The sequence below is a fragment of the Felis catus genome, chromosome F2, assembly GCF_018350175.1.
Source record: "Felis catus isolate Fca126 chromosome F2, F.catus_Fca126_mat1.0, whole genome shotgun sequence".
NCBI lineage: Eukaryota > Metazoa > Chordata > Mammalia > Carnivora > Felidae > Felis > Felis catus.
The window spans coordinates 82,900,006-82,924,213 of record NC_058385.1 but is presented as its reverse complement, the minus strand read 5'-3'; the positions used below and the strand labels follow the sequence as shown (position 1 = coordinate 82,924,213).

Sequence of the window (24,208 nt, the reverse complement as noted above, 5' to 3'; positions counted from 1 at the left end):
CTTCTCTCCGAGGAAACCATCACGGCTCAGACTTCCAGCCCCCTTCTGAGAACCCCCGCCCTGGGGCCCTCCCCCCCCCCCCCCGGGCAGGGGGTGGCAGGAGGAAACAGACGCAGGAGGCCACCATGTAGAGCCTGTCATTTATAGGTCTCTGCCGGTCTCGTCCGTCTGTCTGTCCATGTATGTGTTTCTCTCTACTGAAGGGGCAAGGGGAACTCTCATGTAAAAATCCAAAATACAATCCTGCCTGGGAACGGCCACAGTGAGGGGCAGTCCAAGTGTGGCTGTAAGGCTTCGAGCTGCCACGGCACACAGGGCTGGGGCCCTCGCTGCTGAGCAGGCTCCACGCCCAGCCTTCGCCCTGGGGCCTCTAGGAGACAGTGGGGTCCTTGGCTTTGGGGGGTTCAGAGCCCGTCAGCAGGGAGATGGTGGGGTCATCTGCGTAGTCGTCCCCCTCCGAGAAGTAGGAACCCTCCCCCAGCTCGAAGAGCACGGGCAGGTCGCTGCTTCCCATATCCACGGAGCCCGGGTCCACCAAGAACAGGGGTTGCGCCGTGTAGTGCACCAGCTGCTTCCCTGAGGGTGGGGGCTGGGTCAGGGCACTGGCGGGTGGGGACACTGGGCTGGGGCAGGGCAGGGGCTCAGGGCTTGGCTCACCTGAGTCAGGGCTGCTGTTCTCTGCCTCAAGGGGCCTGGGGGGCTCCTGGGGAGAGAGGAGCTCCTGGATCTGCCAGGGCAGGAGGGGGCAGAGTGAAGGTTCCTGCTCCCTGCCCGCCCCCCTCCCCCCCGCCCCCCCCGCCCCGCCTACGCACGCTGGCCAGGCTGCTGTCAAGGTCGGGCAGGCTCATGTCGGGCACTGTCACTGAGGGGCTGAACAGCTGCAGGGAAGGGAGGGCGGTCAGGCTGCGCCCGTGAGCTGTGAGCAGGGTGGGGGTAGGGAGGCACTCACGTCCAGCAGGGCGCTCGTGTCCACACTGAAGCCGTGGCTTGTCAGCATGGTCTGCAGGTTGTCCAGATTGGAGTCCATGGCGTCCAAGTGGTCACTGAGCTCGGTCCTAGCCAGAATGAGGAGGGCAGGTAAAGTGGAGCCCTAGGCACCCCCAGCCAGGTGCCCTCCTGCTGGTGATCACACCCACCAGACAGAGAGAGGCTGTCCTCAGCTATACCCCCACCCCGCTTGGGCTCATGGGAAGCCCTCCGAGGCGGGGCCCCATCGCACACCTGGTGTGGGCCTGGGGGGGAACGTGTGTGGGAAAGGGCCAGGGTGCTTGGTCACTGGGGCGAGAGCGGCTCAGGCTGTGCCAGCCGGTCCTGTCGCTGTGAGGCCCAGTAAGGCCTCTGACAGCACTAAATGGCTGAGCCAAAATGACAGGGGGGCTCAGGATGGGCTGGGGGCGGTGTTCAGGCTCGGCAAGGTCTTGTCTCTACGTTGGAAGACAGCAGGGATGGGGAGAGGGAGCTGCGGGCAGGGTATGGAGGGCCGGTCTCTACTCTGGTGCATGCCGGGAAAGAGACCTGGGTCTGGAGGCTGTGGCCGAGAAGGCCCTGGGCCACCTGGTGGACCTGTGCCGTTGGACAGGTGGCCAGGCTGGCTCTGGGAGGCGTCCACAGGGCCCTGCCCCAACCTGAGAGGAAGCCAGTCAGCACGGCAGCCAGGAGCCTGGCTGCACCAGTGGCAGTGCCAGGCGGGGAGGCCCATCTCTGTCGGTCAGTGAGCTGGGGCACTGGCTTGGGCCCCAGAGCCTGGGGTGGGGGGGCTGCTCCCTGCTGCACAGGGCCCGGGACGCCCGTTCACCAGGCAGGGCCAATGCTCATGGCCAGGCCAGGGTCTGGTCCGAAGCTGGGGAGGGGCCTGAGCTCTGGCGGAGCCCTCCTCCCTCCCCAGTGGGGACGGCGCTAACCCTGGCTGGACTCGGCCATGCAGAGAGGAGGGGCAGGGGAAGAGGCGGGCGACCCCAGACATCTGTGGAGCGCGAGCCAAACTGCAAGATACAAAGACAAGAGCCCCCCGATTGCAGGTGGGGGCCAGGTGGACTCCGTGCCCCCCGCCCTTGCTTGCCTGGCCTCTGGGGCAAGCCCTCTGCTGGGCAGGACAGATGCAGTGGCCTGTCGCAGGAAGGGGTGACAGCAGCGGCCAGAGCGGCTCAGAAAGCAGGTGCGACAGACCTGCAAGGCTGCACACCCTTGGCTCCTGAGGCCCTGGGGATGTGGGACAACGGGCTCTGAGCTCAGGGCCAGGTCTGCTGGCTCACCCCCCGGCGCCCCTGCGCCCACAGCCTGACGACCGCCCCACACCAGCCCTCCAGGACAGCGCTAGCTAGAGGCCCAGACGTGCTTCCTGAGGCTGCGGCGGAGGCGGGTGGGGCGGCACTCACTTGTCCAGGCAGGCTACGCTGAGGCACTTCTCAGGGGCCGAGGCCGGTGGGGGCGAGGGTGAGGGGCGACGGCCCCCCGCATCCGTGAGGGGTGTGGCCGGGGCGGCAGGGGCAGGCTCGCTTTCCCGCAGGATGGAGTCAATGAGGGCGGTCGGGGACAGGGGTATCTCCACAACAGAGGACGGGTGTCCAGGACTGGCCTCCTCCACCCGGGGGCTCCGAGGAGGACTCGGAGGCTCCTCCTTGACGCGTACCAGGGGGCTGCTGGACACTGGCCTGCACGTCGGGGGACACACACGTCAGCAGCTGCCGCCTCTGTGGGCCCACCCTTCTCCTGACGGTTGGGTGACGTGGCCCCCACCTCTCATCTACGCTTCCGCCTGGGGAGGCCAAAGGGCTGCCGGGGGCCAGCTCGGTGATGTCGGAGATGATGGGTCCGGAGTTGGCGACGGTGTCTGGGGAGTAGAGGCTGGAGCTGCTGTAGGCCGGGGAGGGAGCCTGCCATCAAAGGGAGGTGACCTGTGTGGCAGGCGCTGCAGCATGTGCCTGCCCCGCCCAGGCCAGTCCTGCCGCGCCCGGCTCCTGCCGCGCCCGGCGCTCACCGAGTAGGGGCCCGAGCCATGGATGTGCTCCAGGGAGTATTGGCGGCCGTACTTGGGCATGGAATGTGCCGCACTGCTGTCGTTCAGCATCAGGGGGCTGCGGGGGGGGGGGGGCGGTAAGGGGTGGGCTTAGGTGCCTCCCCGAGACCTCAGGGCCACCCGGGCCTCAGCCAGGGGGAGACAGGGTGGCCCTGGGCCCCGTGCTGGGGACGGGCACCCCCTGTGCCTCACATCTTTCTCTTCACCCCCAGGATCCGGTTGGACTGCACCAGTGAGATGAGGAACTGGATGAGCTGCGGGCAGAAGGGCACAGTTAGCCTGGCCCTGCGAGGGGCCCACCAGGCTCCCCCGAGGCCCGCCGCACACCTTGTTGACGACTTTCTGCTGCTGGGCGTGCTTCTGCCGCAGGCTGGCCACTTCCCGCCACAGGGCCTCGTTCTCGCTGTAACACAGTGGGCGTGGTCAGCAGTGCTGGGGGCCCTCCACAGAATCCCCCCCCCCCACCGTCCCGCCCTGGGCAGGCGTGGGGTCTGGGGTGCGGTGGTAACAGGGCTGGGGGCAGACCGCCAGGGAGGACACGCAGGGGTGTGTCAGTTGTGGGGGCGGGGGCAGAGCACAGGACTGGGTGTGTTGGGTGGACCCCAGGGTACTGGCTGAGACCTCCTGGACACCCTTGAGTGTTACCCACCCCCCCCCCCCCCACCGTCCCTCTGAGCCATCTCTGCCCCACCTGAACCTGAGGAGAGGAGGGAAGGCCAGGGGTACAGAGCAGCATATGGCAGCTGTCCTATGCCCGTCCTATGTCACTAGGTCTGGGTGAGCAGGGCTGTGAGCAGCCTGGCCCTTCTGATGGGCCCCCAAGTGTCTTACTGACATGGAATTGCCCCTCTTGGCCTCGACCTGCAAGGCACCCATGTCCCGGGAGGCCAAGTTCACCTGGCCCCACACCCAGATGTCCTATAGCCAGAGGCTTCTGCCAGCCCCAAATGTGGAGAGAGAGCCCAGGAGCCTCTTCCAGGACTTGGGGGTCATGAGGACCTGCCCCCTGAGAGGCTTTCGGGTCACACCAAGCTGAGGACAGCCACCCTAGGCTGCGGTTTCTGAGGTCCCCGGGGCCCCCAAGTGCATAGGAGGCGGCCCAGGCCAGCCCTGTTAGGGGTCCTGGTTGAGGAGGGGAGCACAGGGCCGGTTACTGGTGGTCAAACGTGCCCCAGCGGCAGTGGGGGCCAGCGGGAGCGTTGGCGCTGTGGGGGCGGTGAAGACCAGCCATCCCGGCCTGTGGAGTGCACACTCGGGACGCAGTGTGAGGAGCCGAAAGGGGAGGCAGGTGCCAGGAGCCCAGCTCTGCCCGTTGGGGCGGGAACTGGGTTAGACCCTGTCTCCCAGGGCGCGCACACAAGTCCAAATGTAATTCTGCGCTTGGGAGAAGCCTGGAGCGTCCCTGTCTCAGACTGTAGGAGGCAGGGCTAGTAGGAAGGGGCCCCAGGAGGGGGTGGCCAGTTCCCAGGCCTGCACCTCTCCTGTCTGCTCTTTCCTCAGGCTGCCTCCCACAGGTCCCCTTGTCCCGCCACGTCCCCTGCCAGGCGCCCCCCTGCACGTGCCGCGTGGAACCTACTGCTTCATGGCCAGGAGTTTGGAGTCCATGCTCTCCTGCTTCCCCTTCATGAGCTGGACGTCAGTCAGCAACTTGGTGACACTGTCTTGGCGGATCTTTATGTCCTCATTCTTCAGGGTGGATACCTGGGACCCCGGTGGGGGCGGGGGGGGACGGGGAAACAGTTACTGAGATGCCCACCCCCCCCCCCACCCCAGGGGAAGAGGGGAGGGCCTGGGATGCCGCAGAAGGGCCAAGGGGCTGGGCTGGCAGTCTGGAGAGGGGCCTTCAATGTGGTGGCTGATGGGGGAACGGCCAAGGGGAGTCCCAGATGGACAAGCAGGGAGGAGAGGGCCCATCAGGAGGAGGGCTCAGGGCGGCCAGGCCAGCAGCTGACTGCCCTTAGCAGTCGTAGGTCCAGCAGGACAGCAAGTAGCCGCTGCTCCCTCTCATAGTCTGGAGGAAGGTCTGAGGAGGCAGAGAAAGGGAGGCGGACTACTCACGCTGGTCACTTTCCTCTTGATGTTCTCAAGGAGCTGCTCCTGGCCACGCAGGAAGCACGGGTGCTGGAACTCAGTGTCGTCCCTCTCTGGCTTGACCAGGCCACCCTGCTCAATGTGGACCACCTTCCGGAAGCCGTCTGCACATGACGGGGTGGAGCAGCTCTGCCTCAGGGCCGGGCACCGCCCCACCGAGGGACAAAGGGAGGGGTCCGGGAGGAGGGCTATGCCTGGCACGGCTCTGGTCACACCACTGCCTGTGGCAGCTGGGTGGTCTTGGTCTAAGGGAGACCCCATACCCCAGACGACAAGCCCTCACCAGCGTGTGTGCCTGTGTCTGGCTGGGACTTCAGAGACTCTTCCCTGAGACTCTGCTCCCCTGGGAAGAGGCGCCCTGGCCGCAGGCCCCCCAGATGCGCCAGGCTCTGCATCATGCCCCGCCCCACACGCCCAGATAGCAGGGTACTCACACATGTTGAGCTGCCGCACGAAGCTGGCCATATTGTTGTGCTTGAAGTACTTGGGCAGCACCTCCTTGGCAAACTGGCCCTGGTCGAACACGTGGAAGCTGTTCCCGCTCTGCTGGGAGGCACGCGGCAGAGTCACACGCAGCCCACGAGGCACAAGTCCCCAGATGTGCCCGGTACCTCCGCTCCTGCGTGTGCCCTGCTGGAGGCCCGGGACTGGGTGACAGAAGCCACATGGCCAGAGAGATGAGGGGACCTCATCGCAGCCAGGAAGCCCTGCCCCGGGGCTCCAGAAGTTGCCTGAAACACGCGGCACCTCACGCCCAGTCTTTAGGGGACCTTGTTTTTGCTTTAATCAGATTTCCCCCAGGAGCAACCAAGACCCCAAGGTGAGGCAGCCAAGAAAATGGGAGGAAAACACACAGTTGTACTCAGAAACGCAACCTCGTTCTTCTTTCGGCATCTGAGGCGGGAAAAAGAGGCTGTGAAGCGGTCCCTGCGTTACTCATCTTCTATCCCCTCATTTTTTAAAAACACACATTTTTAAAATTTTTATTTATTTTTGAGAGAGAGAGAAAAAAGGGGGTGAGTGGGGGAGGGGAAGAGAGAGAATCCCAAGCAGGCTCCGCACTGTCGGCGCAGGGCCTGACACGGGCCTCGAACCCACGAACCTGAGCCGAAACCATGAGTCAGATGCTCAATCGGCTGAGGCACCAGTCACCCCCATCTTCTTTCTGACCTCAATCCAGAAGCTACCAGGAAGGTTGGCAAGGCCAGCCTCTGCTGGAAGGGCCTTGGGGTGTGGGGCAGGGTCCTGGGACAGGGCCAGAGAGTGGTGAGGGGAGGAGGGGGTGGGGGGTGACAGGACATGCTACCCTTGAGTCCGCCAGGGACACTGGGCATGGCTTCCCCATCGAAGAAGGGGCTGAAGGTAAGGAGAGAGAGAAGCCAGAGGAACCCTGGTGGTAGGCGAAAGCTAGAGCCTTGTGTGTCCACACACGTGCGTGCATGTGAAAATGAACCCAGATATAAGCATGTGAAGGGGTGGAGGAGGGGGAGAAAGGGCCTCTGAAAAGTCTTCTCCTCCAAAGAAGCAGTAAGAAAACCGGCCGAAACGTTACAGTGCGCTTTTTCAGAACTCCGAAAATCAACAGCAACACGGGAAGCCTTTATTCAAGAAAAGTGATTCTCCTGCAGTAAGATCAGTGAGCTTTGTGGTATTTTGACTTGCCCTGTTCCCGCTTCCCCTCCTGTAGCCCCATTCCCAGAGAATTACTCTCGGACCGGTCAGCTCCCTGGGAGCTTCCACTTGTAAAGCTGTCTTTGCTTGATTTGACCCAAAGCTCTCCCAGTACAAAAAGCCTTTTCCTTAGGGATGTTTGTTGACGACATCAAAAGAGGATTTCAAAACTTTGTGGTCGTTTCAGGCAGAGGATAACAGGGCAAAAAACAGGCTAGCTAGAAAACCTCAAAAGGAAGAGCTAGGGAATGAGACCTCAAAAGCGAGGGGTTTTGAAAAGCTCCAAAACATTCCTGGGCATCCGGAAGTCACACGCATGTGTAGGGCTGTGTGGACAATCAGGGAAGACCTGACGTGGCCCTAGGCGTGCACCTCTGGCTGACTTGGAGGCTCTGCACAAGCAGGAAGCAGAGGACAAAGCAGAGGCGCCACCTACCTGGGCTGTGTGCCGAATGCAATAAATCCCCCAACACCTACACGGGGTCCCCCGGCAAAGAACAGGACATTTATTGGTTCCAGGAGGCAAGGGAAATTTCTGTTCCCTTGACTAGCTCACTACTAAGCTAGCCAAGCAGACTTCAGTGGTCACGAACAACAAAGACCATAAGTCATCCAGAATTCGTTCAGAAAAGTCACTAAACAAACGAATACCAGCAACTACAAGAAACAGCAACAGCAACAAATCTGGGGAGGAGAGAGAATCTGATATTCAGAACCTAACACATACCGCATTATATTAATTCAAAGTCCAGTTTCCAATGAGAAAGTATGAAACCTGCAAAGAAACAAGACATGGCCTATACACTAGGGAAAAAAAGCAATCAATTGAAACCATCCCTAATGAAACTTGTAAGTTGGATTTACTAGACAAGGACTTTAAGTCAACAATTTCAAATTTGTTCAAAGAATGAAATGAAATGGCAGCTAAAGAAATAAAGGAAAGCATGAGAACATCTCGTGGAATGAAGAATACCAATAAAGATAAAAATGAACCAAATCTGAATTAAAAAATATAATTGCACCAACTTATGCCCAATGGAAGTCCCAGGAGAGAAAAGGACAGAAAGAATAGCTGAAGGAATAATGGCCCCAAATTTCCTAAGTTTGATAAAAAACGTCCAGAAAGCTAAACAAACTCCATTAAAAAAAAAAAAAAAAAAAAAAAAAAAGATTAAAACTGATTTCTCATCAGAATCCACGGAGGCCACAAGGCAATAGGATTACATTTAAAGGGGCCAAAAGGAGGGGCACCTGGGGGGGGCTCTGTCAGTTACATGTCTAACTCTTGGTTTCAACTCGGATCATCACCTCATGGTTCATGGGATCAAGCCCTGCGTCAGGCCCCATGCTGGCAGTGCAGAGCCTGCTTGGGAGTCTTTCTTTCTCTACCCCTGCCCCGCTCTTGCTCTCTCTCTCAAAATAAATAAACTTAAAAAAAAAAGTAAAGGGGCTGAAAGGAAAAAAAACGGTCAACCAAGAATTGTATATCCAGCAAAGCCTCGCTTTGAAAAGTAAGGAGCAGGGGCGCCTGGGTGGCTCAGTCAGTTAAGCATCTGACTCAGAGCTCAGAGTCTGCTTCAGATTCTGTCTCCTCTTTCTGCCCCTGCCCCACTCATGCTGTGTGTGTGTGTGGGGGGGGGGGTCTGAAAAATAAACAAACATAAAAAAAGTTTTAAAAAAAGGAAAGGAAGGAGCAATTTCCATTTCTGGGATTCAAGTGTGAGATCTACTGAACCACTCCCAAGTGAAACAAAGCTTTTTTTTTTTCTTTTTTTAAATTTTTAATGTTTTTAAATTTATTTTTGAGACGGGGGGGGGGGGGGAGAGAGGGAGGGAGGGAGGGAATGAGTGGGCAAGGGGCAGAGAGAGAAAGAGACACAGAATCCGAAGTAGGCTCCAGGGTCTGAGCTGTCAGCACAGAGCCTGACGCGGGGCTCGAACTCACAAACTGTGAGATCATGACCTGAGCTGAAGTCGGATGCTTAACCAACTGGGCCACCCAGGCACCCCTATTTTTTCTTTTTAAAAGTTTACTTATTTTTGAGACAGTGTGCTTGTGCAAGTGGTGGAGGGGCAGAGAGAGGGAGACAGAGAACCCCAAGCACGCCCTGCACTGCCAGCACAGAGCCTGACACGGGGCTCAATCCCATGAACTGTGAGATTTTCTCGGGAGAGAGGCAGTCAGAAGGAAAGAGAGCTCTGAAGGGGCTCCCCAAGGGAACTCACTTTATTTGAAACAAAACGTAAGGAAGTTCAAGTGTAAGGCTGCTCTTGAAAACAACGGCACCTCTTGGTTCAGAGTAACCAGCTCAACCAGGCCCAGCCTGTTCTACTGGAGAGAGGCAGCTCACAGCCCTCCCAGAGTCAGAACAAACCTCAAAGACAGGCCTTCAACACTACCACTGGTTGAATTTAATTGGGTTAGACCGCTCAACAATTTGTGCCCTGGGGCACCGTCAAAAAACACCACTACAATCAGGCAGTAATTAGAGCCTAAAGTCTGGGTGTAATACCCTGGGAGGCAGTAGAGTTAACACTGAGGTCAAAGAGAATACAGACTTCACTAAAATAACCCAGCTAAGTCACAAAACAAACCAGCACAAAACAAAAACAAGCGTGGGGGGCAGGTGGGTGGTGGGTGGGGTGGTCATCCAGAAGTACTACATTACCTAAAATATACTTTTTCAACAAAATTATGAGACACGAAAAGAAGCAGCAAAGTGTGACCTGTGCACAAGGGAAAGGAGAAAAAGCCAACAGAAACGGAGCGTGAGAGGGACAAGGTGTAAAGTTTCCTCAAGACTTCGAAGCAAGCATCACCTATATGTTTAAAGATGAGGTGACAGTGCCTTGCCAAAGAGAGAATCGCAACAAAGAGACAGGACTTGTAAAGCAGAGTCAGATGAAAATTCCAGAGCCCAACAGTACAATAACCAAAATGAGGAATTTACTAGAAAGACTCAACAGCAGATGTGAACTGGCAGAACAAAGAAATCAACAAATTTGAAAATGGATTGATAGAGATGATGAAAGCAGAAGGACAGAGAGAAAACAGAGTAAAGAAAAATGAAAGGAGTCTCAAAAAAACCAAACCAAACCAAACCAAACCCAAAACCTTTAACTGCCTCAGCGTACGTGTAAATGGAGTACATTTTGTTACAGGAAAGAAGGACCAGAACAAATACTAAAAGAAATAAGGCCTGAAAGCTTCCCAAATTTGCTTCCAAAAATCAATAGACATGGTATGCCATTCCTGAGGTCAACTCTGCTTTGTTTCCTAAGTGTTTTTATAGGGGCGCCTGGGTGGCTCAGTCAGTTGAGCGTCCGACTTCAGCTCAGGTCATGATCTCACGGTCTGTGGGTTCGAGCCCCGCATTGGGCTCAGTGCTGACAGCTCAGTCTGGAGCCTGCTTTGGATCCTGTGTCTCCCTCTCTCTCTGCCCCTCCCCCACTCTTTGTCTCACTCTCTCAAAAATAAATAAATGTAAAAACAAAAATAAGTGTTTTTATAATCCTATAGTTTTGGTACACAGATCCCTGCATGTTTTACTATGCTTGTATTTAAGTTCTCATCTTTTAAAAAAATTTAAAAATGCTTATTTTTGAGGGGGGGGGGGCAGTGTGAGAGGCAGAGAGACGGAGGCAGACACAGAATCCGAAGCAGGCTCCAGGCTCCAAGCTGTCAGCACACAGCCTGACGTGGGGCTTGAACTCCCGAGCCATGAGATCATGACCGGAGCCAAAATCATCTGCTTAACCGACTGAGCCACCCTGGCTCCCCAGTAGTCTTTTGGAGCAACTGTAAATGATATTAAAAAACAAAACACATCAATTTCCTATTGTTTGTTAGAAATGCAATTGATTTTTGTATGTTGACCTTGTATCTAGTGACGCTGCAAAACTCAATTCTTTAGTTTTAGGAGTATTTTTATAGATTTCTTGAGATTTTTCTGTGTGGACAATCATGCCATCTATAAATAAGGTCAGTTTTATTTCTTGCTCTCCAATATATATTCTTTTTTTTAAAAAAAAAATTTTTTTTTCAACGTTTATTTTTGGGACAGAGAGAGACAGAGCATGAACGGGGGAGGGGCAGAGAGAGAGGGAGACACAGAATCGGAAACAGGCTCCAGGCTCCGAGCCATCAGCCCAGAGCCTGACGCGGGGCTCGAACTCACGGACCACGAGATCGTGACCTGGCTGAAGTCGGACGCTTAACCGACTGCGCCACCCAGGCGCCCCCTCCAATATATATTCTTTTAACTTCTTTTTCTTGTCTTCAATTACTAGATAGGACTTCCAGTACAATGCTAATTAGAACTGGTGAAAATAGAATTGTACCTTGTTCTATCTTAGGGGAAAAGCATTCAGTCTCTCCTAACATTAAGTATGATGTTAGGTGTAGATCCTTTTTTTGTTATCGGGCTGAGTATGTTCCCCACTCTTCTCAGTTTCCTGAGTTTTTGTTTTTTGGTTTTTTTTTTATAAATGAACATCAAATTTGTTAAATATTTTTTCTGCAAACAATATGATCATGTGGCTTTTCTTCTTTACGTTGTTAACACAGTGGATTACACTGACTTAATTTTAAAATCCTGGACCACCCTTCCATTTCTGGAATAAGTTCCTTGTGTTGTGACATTACTCTTTTTATATATTGCTAGATTTGCTTACATTTTACAGAAAACATTATGAAAAATGCTGGTTCTTAGTTTTCTTAGACTATTTTTGCCTAAGTTTTAAAAAAGTTTATTTTAAAATAACTTCTATACCAAACATGGGGCTCAAACTCATAACCCTGATATCAAAAGTCACGTGATCTTCCAACTGAGCCAGCAGTACCCCTGTGTGTGTTTTAAGGTTTACGTATTTTTGAGACAGAGAGAGACAGAGTATGAGCAGGGAAGGGGCAGAGAGAGAGGGAGACACAGAATCCTTAGCAGGCACCAGGCTCTGAGCTGTCGTCAGAGCCGGCCGGGGGTGGGGGGTGGGGTGGCTCCAACCCACAAACTGTGAGATCATGACCTGAGCCAAAGTTGTGGGGCTTGAATCCACGAACCATGAAATCATGACCTGAGCTGAAGTCCGTTGCTTAACCAAATGAGCCACCCAGGTGCCCCCAGGTGCCCCTGTGTTTGATACCAAGGTAATGCTTGCCTCACAAAATGAGCTGCAAAGTGTTCCCTCCTTTGGTTTTCTGGAGAAAGTTGTGTATAATTGGTGTTATTTCTTCTTCAAATGTTTAAATTTGGCAGTAAAATCATTTGGGCCTGGACTTTTTAGGAGGTTTATGACTAGGAATTCAACTTCTTTAATAGAGTTAGGACCGTTAAGGCTATCCATTTCACCTTGGGCAAGTTTTGACACTTTATGGTTTTAAGGGAATTGGTCCATTTTTATCCACGTTGCCAAATGCACACGCATACAGCTGCTCAAAGCACTTCCTTACTACCCTCATACCGTCAGAGGGGTCTGCCGTGACACATATCCTCTTGGTTCCTGATATTGGCAATTCAGGTCTTGTCTCTCTGTCAGTCATGCGACAAGTTACCACTTTTTATCTTTTCAGAGGATCAGTTTTTGAATTAATTTATTTTACTGTTTTACCATTTTCGGTTTCAGTGACTTCTTCTGTTGTCTTTATCATTTCCTTCCTTATGCTTGCTTTGGGTTTACTTTGCTTTTTTTTCTACTTTCTTAAGGTGGAAGCTTAGAAGCCATTCTTATTTTCTAATGGGATCACTTAATTGTATAACTTGCCTCTGAGCACTGCGTTAGGTGCTCTCACATTTTCAGGGAGCAGGCATTTGGTGGACTGCTGGGGGACATCCGTGGGACAGGAGATGGAGTCCCCCTCGGATGGAAGATGGAAGAAAAGACTGCTCCTTCTGGGGCTGCACACTCTCTCTAGTCTTGACGGAGGCGCTCCCAGGCTGCATCTGTCATCCATGCGCATGATGTAGACCGTGTCTTGTCTCGTCCCCAGGACAAAGTGTTTGCTGAGTTACGCTCTTGCTGACTAGGTATCTCTACATAACTGGCCACCAGGGACACCCCCCCACCCCACATTTCTCAAATGGGAAGATACAATTACATCAAGTTTATAATTTAAAATGCATAGCTTGATCCACTTTGGACATACAATTGTTTACCACCACATGCGAGAACCGAAGACATTTCCATCACCCCCGAAATTATCCTTATGCCCCTCTGTGGTCAACCCCCACCCCAGGCAACCACTGACCTCATCTTTGCTCCCCTGGATTTGCCTTTGCCAGAATATCACATAAATGAAATCACAGAGTATGCAGCCTTTTGTGTCTGGTGCCTTGCACTTAGCACAACAGAATGCTTTCAAGGTTCGGCCACAGAGTCTCCCGGAAAGCTGTTCACTCCTCTTCAGTGCTGAGTGGAGCTCCCTGCGGGGGGGCGCCGCCGCTTGTCCGGCCACTCCCCAGCAGGCTGACCTGTTTTTGGCTCTTGTGAATAAAAGTGCTATAAACATTTGCATTCGGGTCTTTTCTTTTTTTTAATGTTTATTTACTTTTGAGAGAGAGAGAGAGAGAGAGAGAGAGAGAGAGAGAGAGAGAGAGACAGAGTGCGAACAGGGGAGGGGCAGAGAGCAAGGGGGACACGGAATCTGGAGCAGGCTCCAGGCTTCGAGTTGTTAGCACAGAGCTGGACGCGGGGCTCGAACTCACCAACCAGGAGATTATGACATGACCTAAGCTGAAGTTGGACGCTTAACCAACTGAGTCATTCAGGTTTTTTCCTTCTAGAAGTTTTCTAGTCTTAGCTTTTACATTTCAGTCTGATTCATTTCAGTCAGTGTTTGTACACGGTGTGAGGCACATGGCGAGCTCACATCTGTGTTTACGGGCGCCCAATTATTCCAGCACCACGTGTGGAAAAGACTATTCCTATAGAATTGCAACGGCACCTTTGTCAAAAATCAATGAACTTTAAATGGGTGGATCTCTTTCTGGATTCTCTAGTCTGTTCTGTTTATATGTTTACAGTTATGCCAATTTCACTCAGTGCCGATTATTACAGCTTTATAGTAAATTGTGAAATCAATTTGTGTGAGCATTCCAATTGTTCTCCTTTAAAAAAATGTCTGAAGGGGTGCCCGGGTGGTTCAGTTGGTTAAGTGGCCAACTTTGGCTCGGGTCATGATCTCTCACCGTTCGAGGGTTCGAGCCCCACATTGGGCTTTGTGCTGACAGTGCAGAGCCTGCTTGGGATTCCCTCTCCCTGTCTCTCCCTGTCCCTCCCCCACTTTTGTTTGTTCTCTCCCCCCCCCCCCAAAGTGAATAAATAAACTTAAAAAAAACTGTCTATTCTCTGTTGAGAATGTTTGGCTTTGCTTTTTCATATAAACTCTAGTAGGGATCACTTTACCAACATTTACAAAAATGTCTGCCGAGATTTTACTGGGATTGTGTGAAATCTGTTTTCATCTTACCAACACCGGGTCTTCTGTTTATGACCATGGCATTTCTCTCCATTTACTTAGATCCTCTTTAATTTTTCTCAGCAGTGTTCTATAGCTTTCCGTGCACAAATTTTATACATGGTTTACAAGGTCCACACCCGTGGTAACTGGTCTACAGGCAGCCCCCAATGATCCCTGCCTCTGGGGGCTCACACCTTGTGCTGCCTTCTCCTGTGCTGTGGCTGGGTTGTTCTTGGTGACCACCAGCACTTAACAGGTGACATGTATCCGAGAACACATTACAAAGGCCACACTGGATCCCTTGCTCCGGGAGCAGCAGGCTGACAGGCCGAGGGAGCAGGCTGAGGGGCTCCTGTGGTGAGGAATGGAAGCCACTTGCCACCACGCACTTGAGCGAACTTAGAAGTGGGTCTCTCTTTGCAGCTGAGCCTCGAAGTGCCTGCAGTCTCGTGAGAGACCTCGCGTCAGAATCAGCTCGTGACTCTCAGAAACTGTGAGACGTTTGCTGTTTAAAGCAGTTAGGTTTGGAGACAACTGGTTACACAGCAAGAGATAATACGGCCAGTAAGTATTTTGTGTTTTTTTAATGCTATTGTTAAATATTTCCATTCTCAAGGGTTCATTGCTAGTATACAGAAATAGAATTGGTTTTTTTACATCAACCTTGAATCCTGTGACCTCACCAAACTCATTTACTAGTTCTAATCACTTTGGTATTTTCTTTTTTTGGTAGATTTCTCGGGACTTTCTAAGTAAATTACAATGTTTTCTATAAACAGAGCCAGTTCTATGTCCTACCTTCCAATTTTTCGGTCTTTTATTTACTTATATCTGCCAGACTACCCGACCAGGGTGTCACACACATCATTGAAGAGGAGTGGCAGAAGCACCTGCTTTTTCAGGGTTAAGTACAATGCCAGCTGTAGGTTTTCATAGCCGCTTCCTATTAGGCTGTGGAAATGCCCTTCCCAGTTTGCTGAGCTTTTATCACAAAGTGAGTGTTGAGTTTGTCCAACGTTTCCCCTGCCACCATTAAGGCGTCGTGCGGGTTTTCTTCTCTTTGTCCGCTGATGCGGTGAGTTACAGTGGGTTCTGAATGCCGGCCAGGCTTCATCCACAGAGCTCCCTTCTGGCCTCGCATCTCACAGGTGCCGAGTCAGTGTTGTTCTGGTCTGGGTCCCTCTCTGTGCAATTCTTTCTTTTTCTGGCTGCTCTTACGATTTTTTCTTCATCGGTTTTCAGTAATTTGTTAGTGATATGCCCTGGGTCTTTTTGTTCGTTTGTTTTTTGTGTGTGCTTATCCTCCTTAGGAATTCTTGTAAGTTTTGGATCTGTGGGTTCACAGCTTTCCAAAGATTTGGACAACTATGTCTAAGCATTCCCTCTCCCGTTACTCTGGAACTCCACTTGTGCGTCAGGCTATGCGATATCATCCCCGTGAGGCTCTGCTTCTGCTCACTATTTCCAGTCTTGTTTTTCCCTGTACGTCACCATGGACAGCATCTATGCTTACTCTCGTTCAGTGATCTTTTCTTCTGCAGAATCTAATCCGCTATTAATCTCCAGTAGTGACGTATAAAAAAAAAGCTTTGAATTTTAGAGTAACTTTATTTTTTTTATTTTCGTTTTTTTAAGAGTAACTTGAGATTTACAGAAAAGTTGGGAAGACCGTACAGAGCTCTCACGTAGCCCTCACGCCGTTGTTAACAGTGTTAACACTGTTGTCGCAAGGAAAGAATCAATATGCAGGTTTCCCCTGCTGCCCGGAAGTACGGCGTTCCCATGCCAACATTCACCAGGCCAAGAATTACTGTTAATTGACATGGAAAAATTTAGAGTATTCCCAGACCCAAAAAATCACCTCTCTTCAGCTTTTCTGATACCTAAGAACACATCTTGCAAACAGATGCACAAACGAAGCAGAGATGAACCACAAATGCTCACGGACACAGAGCACTAGCTCTAGCAGCTTGATGCGAGATCTGAACGCAGTTCCTGAGCAAGGAGCTTGGCGCGGCCACCCCTGCTGCTCGGAGCGCACGCTGCCTCTGTAACAGCTCGCTGCAAAATCAATGCTGGATGCTATTTTTGCTTTTGCCTTTTTTTGTAAAAATGAAACTCCTCTTCGGATTTCTTTCAGTTAGTGAAAACAGATAGTAATGTAGGTCTTTTGTTATAAAAGTGAAATAGCGTAAAATGAACTCTCTCTCAAAAAAAAGTGGGATATTGGGGCGCCTGGGTGGCGCAGTCGGTTAAGCGTCCGACTTCAGCCAGGTCACGATCTCGCGGTCCGGGAGTTCGAGCCCCGCGTCGGGCTCTGGGCTGATGGCTCAGAGCCTGGAGCCTGTTTCTGATTCTGTGTCTCCCTCTCTCTCTGCCCCTCCCCCGTTCATGCTCTGTCTCTCTCTGTCCCAAAAATAAATAAACGTTGAAAAAAAAAAAAAAAAGTGGGATACCTGCACTTCATTATTTACTAAATAAAGTCTCTATCTTATTCAGATCTCCTTAGTTTTTACCTACTATCCTTCTGTCCCAGAACTTCACCTAAGAGATGACACCACACTTTGTTGTTACGTCTCCTTACGTTCCTCTTGGCTATCACAGTCTCTTTGACTTTTCTGGTTTCTCATGACCTTGACGGTTTTGAGGAGTACCGGTCCAGTATTTTGTAGAATTTCCCTCAATTTGGATTTGTCCTGTGTCTTTTCCTCACAGTTATGAGGTTAGTTGGGGTTACAGAAGGTTCTGGAGAGGAAGACCATAGAGGTTAAGTGCCTTTGTCATCACACCACAGCTGGACACTTACATGAGGCCATGTCTGTCGGGGGTCTCCACTGTAGTTTACCTCCCACCCTTTCCCACTCGGTGCTTCTTGGAAGTCACTATGTGTAGGCCACAGGTACAGGTGGGGAATATGTGTCACCTCCCTGGAGGGAGTGTCTACACAAATAATGTGGAATTCTGCACGATAGACTTTTCCATTGCCATTTTATTTGCTTTCTCTCTTTCTCTCTCTCTCTCTCTCTCTCTCTCTCTCTCTCTCTCTTCCACTGTCTTCATGGTTTTGCTTTGCCTCTTTGAGCACTCAATATTTTTACAATTGCTTTCAGGTCTTTGTTGGCTAGTTCCCATCACCCCTGGGAACACAGCTATGACTCCCCTTCTTTGTCACAGGATGCACTCTCACGTCCATTGGCTCATCTGTTAGTTCTGACTGGGCCCTGGACACGGGGGTCTTTACGTTGCATCTGGGTTTTGTGGTATTCCTCCTGAGAGTGTTTCGTGTGGATCAGCCTGATCCTTTCAAGGCTTGTCTTTACACTCGATTACATTGCATTTGGGGCAGCCTTTCTTAATTCAGTCCCACCTCCAACTTGTAGGTCTTCTGGTCCTTGTTGAACGCTCCACGTGTTCAATATGGTTCCTCTGCTCTGGCTGTGAGAATTCAGGTAACTCATGGCCCTGTCTGAGCTCTCCTCAGTGACTGTTCCTTCCCTAGGAGGTTCTCAGGCTGGCTTCATAGGTCTCCTCCTGTGGATGGGTGAACCAGAACTCTGCTGAAGACCTGAAGGGGCTCATGTGCAGACTCCTGGAGCTCTTTCTTAGTCCAGCTCCCTTCTCTGGTACCACACCTTGCAAATTCAAGATGCCTCAGTTTCTCCAAAGTCTGGGCTGTTAAGTTTCCCCTTTCTGTGCTGGAGTTTGAAAACTGCCTCTAGGTAGAAAGACTGGAACCTGTGTGGCTCACCTGTCCTTGTTTTCCAATCCTGAACACTGTTCAAGGGTTAAGCCCACATTGAACGTGTCCTATAAGCCCTACCTGAAGGGCCATCAGGAGTTTCAGATGTCTCCTGGTGAATCCATCACAGAACCCGATGTTCTCTCTCCCTGCCTCGTGGTTCAAGGCCCCGCCTTCTCTGCTGCCTCCAGGGAATCCTGGAGGTGATCTTAGCTTTTCCTAAAAAGGCCTCTGATTAGAAATATGGAAGGAACAGGGAGAAGTGAGTGCCCATCTGCTTGCTGGTAACCAATGCCCTCACCCTGAAATGCATTTTTAAAAAAAAAAAAGTAAACTCTGGGGGCTCCTGGATAGCCAGTTGGTTGAGCATCTGACTCTTGGTTTTGACTCAGGTCATGATCCCATGGTCGTGGGATTGAGCCCCATGTTGGGCTCCACACTGAGTGTGGAGCCTGCTTAGGATTCTTTCTCCCCCTCTGCCCCTCTCCTCAGCATTCATGTGCTCTTGATAAATAAATAAGTAAATAAGTAAATAAATAAATAAGTAAATAAATAACAACAACCCACAAAACTCTACACCCAGCATGGGGCTTGAATTCACAACCTCAAGATCCAACAGTTGCATGCTCCATGCACTGAGCAGGTCGGGTGCCCCAAGATGCACTTCTTGGTAACTGCCAAGTCTGACTAAATTTGGAGCCTCTGGTCTTATTTTTGATGGCCCTGGGAACAACCTAAAATGAATGCAAAATTCTGCAGGGATGTATGTTTTTACAGACAGGGTCTCTGTCTTTGAGTATTTTCTCCAAGGGCTCCACGACCCCAAAGGGTTAACAACCACTGTATTCCATGAGGGAATACCACTGCATTTTTCAAGTATCTGCCCCAGGACACCTTAGTCACCCGTTTTTGTTCCTCAAAAGTCAATCCAAAGACCAGTCTGCACGATGTGCTCCGTTCTGAATGTGGCTGGCCGACTGCTCTCTGGGTTCCAGGAACACGGGCATTAGAGGCAGTGAGAGTATGGCTGGAGCCAACGTGGCCACAGAAGCAGAGAAATCCGGGCGTAGAGTGAGGTGTCAGGGGGCGTGAGGCTGGTCCAGAAAGGGAGAGCCACTGAGGACCCCTCCTCTACCCTGGCTGTGTCCTTATCTGAGTGTGAGACCATCTGCACCATCACGTCCTTTTCTGGTTTCTGCTCAAGTTCACTTTATTAGTTCCTGCAACACAGGCACCAATACATCCCTCCTAATCCCTGGCCCTCTGGCCACTGGCCCCTGGACTCACACCTCCAGACCATCGAGCACGTGCAGGTTAGTGACTCTGCTCACTCTGACAGCTCTCAGGGTCAAGAAAGGAAGAGTCGGTGGTGCTGGCTGCTGTGCTACCAGGACTGGGAAGCATTTGAGGGCAGCTTTCCTCATTTCACAGCCTCCTTCCAGAGCTGGAGAGAATCCCGCAGCCAGAGCTGGAAGCCCCGGGGTGTATGGAGCGTGAGGACCCTGGCTCAGTCCCTGGTGATACACGACGGGAGCTCTTTGCACCTCCCAGGGTGGGTCCTGCAGGTTCCACTGCCCCCTCCCTGGTCCTTTAATAAAGAGTTCTGAGCACACACGGGTCCTGAGGAGTCAGGCGCACACAGCTACGCCCTGGACATCTACCTTCTCCTCAAGGAGACCTCAACGGCCCAGACTTCCAGCCCCCTTCTGAGAAGCCCCGCCCTGGGCCCCTCCCCCCTCCCCATCCCGGGGGCCGCGGGGGCGGGCAGGAGGAAACAGACGCAGGAGGCCACCGTGTAGAGCCTGTCGTTTATAGGTCTCTGCCGGTCTCGTCCATCTGTCTGTCCATGTATATGTTTATGTCTACAGAAGAAGCAAGGGGAACTCTCAGGTAAAAATCCAAAATACAATTCTGCCTGTGAACGCCTGCAGCACAGGGCAGTCCAAGCGGAGCTAGGGTCTAACTAAGAAAGCAGGTGAGGGTGGGGCCGGCGTCTTGAAGTGTGGAGCGCCGGGAGAAGGCAGTCAGAGAGCAACAGCTGGCCATCACCGGGAAGACGGTGGCCTTCAGGTCCAGTTTAACCAATCCCCAGCTTTCTTTGCTAAGTTTCCTAATGTCTTTGAGACTCAGTTTTCTTCTCTACGAAATAGCCATTTGTCACCTTCTTGCATGGCTGTGGATGGAGAACAGATACAAAAAGGCTCAGTTTAGCCTCACGCTGCAGGCAAGGTCTGGACAAGCACACCTGTGCTGCTTTTGGCAGCTGGTCCTGCAGCCGTCTGGGTTCAGGGAGGCCCTGGGAGCCTCCGGGCCCTGCCATGTGCCTCCCAGCCTGCCACTGGGGAGCACTAACCCGGGCTGCTCCTGCAGCATTTTGGCTCAACTGACAGATCCCCAAGGGCAAGATCCAGAGGGCCTGCCCGGTCCTGCCGGCTGTCTGAGAACGAGCTCAGCAGGCCTCACCTGGCTCTCAATGCCAGGAGAGGAGGAATGTTCCTGCCAGTCATGGGAGCTCTGGAAATGTTCCATGGCCAGCTCTGAGTGTACGGGTTGCACGCAGACCCGTTCAAGTAGTCTCACAGGGAGCTGATGACCAAACTACAGGAAGTGCTGTGCCTAGGACTCTCCACCCAGAGACCCAGCCCCTCCAGAGTGAGCCTCCGACCGCTGGCACTTCAAGGGCCATCTGGGACAGGCCCTGGCCTTGGCGACCTCCAGTTCCTAGGCCTCCACCTCCACACAATCCTATTAGGTTCATTCCTGCTCCCAAAGAAAAGAGAATTGCACAGAGCAGACGGGTACCAGGGTGGGGCCAGAGAGGCGCCCAAGGCCAAAATTTAAGGAGCCCCCCCACCAGGGCCTCCTCCACGTGGCCCTAAGAAAAAGTGCCTCCTTAAACTGTGCCGTCAAGCACCTCCCAGCCTCACCCAGGCCTGATCCCTAGGCCAGGCAGGCCCAATTCACAGAGAGTCCCAGTGGGTGTGGGTGGTAAGGGGAACAGCACAGGCTGCTGGTCAGAGGCGCAGGGGCACACCCACAGGCTACGCTCACGCTCACCGAGTTCCGTCCCTACAGAAGCAGGAGCTGCAGGGTCTTGTGGGACCTCTAAGGACCCGCTGAGATGCCGTGCCCAGGGTGTCTTTAACTGTATGAGGATCTGAGAGTGAGTAAGCCAACACGACTGTCTGGGGGCAGTGACCTGTTGGTCTGTCCTTCAGGCTGGGCACAAGAAGCCCAACGCTCTGGGAATGCAAGCTTGTGCAGCCACTCTGGAAAACAGTCTGGAGGTTCCTCAAAAAACTAAAAATAGAACTACCTTACGACCCAGCAATTGCACTACTAGGCATTTATCCAAGGGATACAGGTGTGCTGTTTCGAAGGGACACATGCACCCCCATGTTTACAGCAGCACTATCACCAATAGCCAAAGTATGGAAAGAGCCCAAATGTCCATCGATGGATAAACGGATAAAGACGTGGTATATATATACAATGGAGTATTACCCGGCAATCAAAAAGAATGACATCTTGCCATTTGCAACTATGTGGATGGAACTGGAAGTTATTATGCTAAGTGAAATTAGTCAGAGAAAGGCAAATATCATGTGACTTCACTCATGAAGAGTTTAAGAGACAAAACAGATGAACATAAGGGAAGGGAAACAAAAATAACATTAAAACAGGAAGGAGGACAAAACAGAAGACTCATAAATATGGTGAACAAACTGAGGGTTACTGGAGGGGTTGTGGGAGGGGGGATGGGCTAAATGGGTAAGGGGCATTAAGGAACCTAACCCCTGAAATCACTGTTGCACTATATGCTAACTAATTTGGATGTTAATTAAAAAAAAAAAATAATAATAAAAAAGCCCAACGCTCTTCGGACCTGGCCCCACTGGCCAGGGTTTCTGGGGATGAACCGCTTCCCCCACCTTATTCACCTTTGAGAGTCAAGCACCAATCCTCTGACTGCCCCTTGTCCCTTAGGTCAAACGTGGTGAGTCTCTCTTGGTAGAACTGAGAGAAAACTTCCAACACAAAGGAAAAAACACCAAAAGCAAAGACATCAGAGCTTTCCAAGGCCTCTGAGAGCCAGACTCCGGGCCATAAGTCTGCAGAAGGCCCTGTGTGAACTTTTTTGACAGAGGCCACAGGTATAGGACCATCTCCTGTCTCTGAGCCAGGCAGCTCAACAGCCCCCTGCACAGCCTGGAAAAGGGCTTCCTTCCACTGCTGAGCTACTGTTGTGACTTCTATATTCACTGCTGGTGCCAGCCCTTACCACTATGTCCTGCTTGACCTGCATACAAACCAGGAAGGATCAAATACTTGTGCTCCAGCTGGTTCCCCGTCCCCCTGCCTGGGGTTCATGGGCGGTGCAGCCACTCTAAGTGGAAGGCTGTCACAGGCCTGACCATTCCTGTTCAAAGGCCTTGCCCAGAACACAGGCTGTGGGTCCTGGAGAGTATGCTGGTGACACTTCACCCACTCGCCTCACAATCTCTAAGCAGAAAAAGAGAGCAGATTAAGGGGCACCCTAGCAGGTGGGGTGGATCACCCTAGTAGGATTAGGCTTGGAATATTCCAGAGCATTTCTGATGCCCCTCCCTGGTCTGGGTTAAGAGTATGTCCTGGGAGTTAGGGGAAGGAAAAAGAGGAAGAAGAAAGATAAAAGAAGACAGAAATATGAGCCCACTCCCTTGGGTCAGAAAAATGCAAGGTCTGGAATGAGTGGATGGCACTAACACGGCAGCCTTTGGGAAAGCATGCTGCCCCTCTTTGGGACTCCAGTCTGTCATCAGAGTAAACAGGCAGTGCACTGAGAAATGGAGAGTGCCCACACAGGCATGTCACTGAAACCAACACAAAGTGTCTCCCAAAAGAATGCTGCATGATATCTAGTTTCTTTATTCCCAGTCTTCAGGCAGCAAACTTGAGCAAACAGACCGCCCAAGAGAGAACTTGGCCTCCAGCTAGGGGCTAGCTTCAAGCTAAGCGTTTCTTCATTCCTAATGGCCTAAGAGCATGAAGGAGAAGTACTTACCAAAGTCTGAGAAAGCCAGCGTTTTGGCCCCCAGGAGGTCAAAACGTATTTGGGGGCACCCATAGGCTCTGCATGACCAGAGTGGCCTTTCTTCAGGTCACCCATTTGCCAGCCTGGGGTATGGCTCTGGCCTTCCCAGACACGACATCACAGCTCGGATGGGAACAGCAGATTCTGAGCTTCAACTCCATACACACTCTCTGATTTACCTCTGCAAAACCGGAGTCGTCCGGTCTTGCAGGGTCAAACCATGTAAACAAGCCTGCTGCCAGGCAACTGGAGACAAGGACTTGAATAAACTCGTCCGGTGAAGAATGAAAACCAAAGCTGCTCTAGGGAAGCCCAACTCTACTATCTCTGGACATGGGTTCAAGATCAATCTGAACTTTATGACGTTTTACTTTCTGTTTTCGCTCCCTTTCCTTTCGCACTAGAGCAACGCCCTCCAATTCACGCGCCACGTCCTAATTTTCTCCAAATAGCTGCCGACCACACCACCCTGGAAACTCATTTGAGAAGATTCAGAGGATCACCTAGGCTGACTGTTCGCCAGCGAGATTGGGTACTGTTCTAAGGACAGACACACTTCCGCGATTGTTCAACACTTAGCGAAAGACCAAAGAAGAGGCCCTTCCTCCCCAGCCCAGGGACACTTGGCGCGGCAGGGGCCGACAAGGAGCGGGCCCCGCACGTTTTCCTCCGAACCCTGACCCTGAGCTCCCGCCCCCACATCCCACCCCTCACGGGGACTCGCCCCACCCCCTCACCGGGCTCCAGCAGATAAGCGCGTCGGTGTCTGGGTCGCTCACGAGGGTCCACAGCTTGGTCAGGAAGGCCGGGACGTTGCTGGGCCCCGCCGCGCCGGGGCCCACGGGCAGGTCCATACCGTGCAAGGCGGGGAGAGGCGGTGGTGACGACCGCGAAATGGGGCCGAGGGCCGGGCTAGCGCCGCCGCCGCGCCTGCCGCCGGGGCAGCGCCACCGCCGCCGTCCGCTGCGCACACACGGCCCCGCGGCCTAGCATGGCCGCCGCCATCTTGCGACGGGCGCGCTCCCGCCGGCGCCGCCCGCCCGCGTCACCCCGGCGCGCGCACGCCGGCCCCGCCCCAGGCCCGCGCGTTCCTGCCGCCGCGCGCCTGCGCCCGCTGGCCCCTCCCCGCCCCACCAATCGGCCCGGGCGGGGCGGGACCGG

At 52.7% G+C, this 24,208-nt stretch overlaps 1 protein-coding gene across 4 annotated transcripts; it reads right to left on the bottom strand.

Annotated features, from left to right (window-relative positions):
• Nucleotides 1-126: 126 nt before the first annotated feature.
• Nucleotides 127-24,075, bottom strand: HSF1 (heat shock transcription factor 1). Of its 4 annotated transcripts, none has more exons than XM_006943453.4 (14): nucleotides 23,785-24,075; nucleotides 5,542-5,653; nucleotides 5,075-5,211; nucleotides 4,593-4,717; nucleotides 3,344-3,419; nucleotides 3,209-3,270; nucleotides 2,978-3,074; nucleotides 2,737-2,873; nucleotides 2,376-2,651; nucleotides 1,902-1,982; nucleotides 950-1,055; nucleotides 813-878; nucleotides 658-727; nucleotides 127-576 (listed from the first exon to the last, which is right to left on the bottom strand). In XM_006943453.4, exons 1-14 carry the CDS (start codon nucleotides 23,899-23,901, stop codon nucleotides 371-373), a joined length of 1,668 nt encoding a protein of 555 aa, XP_006943515.1. In that variant the 5' UTR covers nucleotides 23,902-24,075; the 3' UTR covers nucleotides 127-370. The 4 variants fall into 4 exon arrangements, with proteins under 4 accessions (XP_006943515.1, XP_006943516.1, XP_006943517.1 ...); XM_006943454.4 differs by having other exon boundaries at nucleotides 5,542-5,650; nucleotides 23,785-24,074; XM_006943455.4 differs by lacking the exon at nucleotides 1,902-1,982 and having other exon boundaries at nucleotides 23,785-24,074.
• Between the last annotated feature and the right edge of the window lie 133 nt (nucleotides 24,076-24,208).

Bases quoted from the DNA above. Each gene is read 5' to 3' on its own strand.
- HSF1 (XM_006943453.4), bottom strand. From the start codon at position 23,901: ATGGACCTGCCCGTGGGCCCCGGCGCGGCGGGGCCCAGCAACGTCCCG. The intron at 3,075-3,208 runs GTGAGGCACAGG...CCCCCCCCGCAG, and splicing joins CTGGGGGTGAAGAGAAAGAT to CCCCCTGATGCTGAACGACA. The intron at 2,874-2,977 runs GTGAGCGCCGGG...CTTTGATGGCAG, and splicing joins ATGGCTCGGGCCCCTACTCG to GCTCCCTCCCCGGCCTACAG.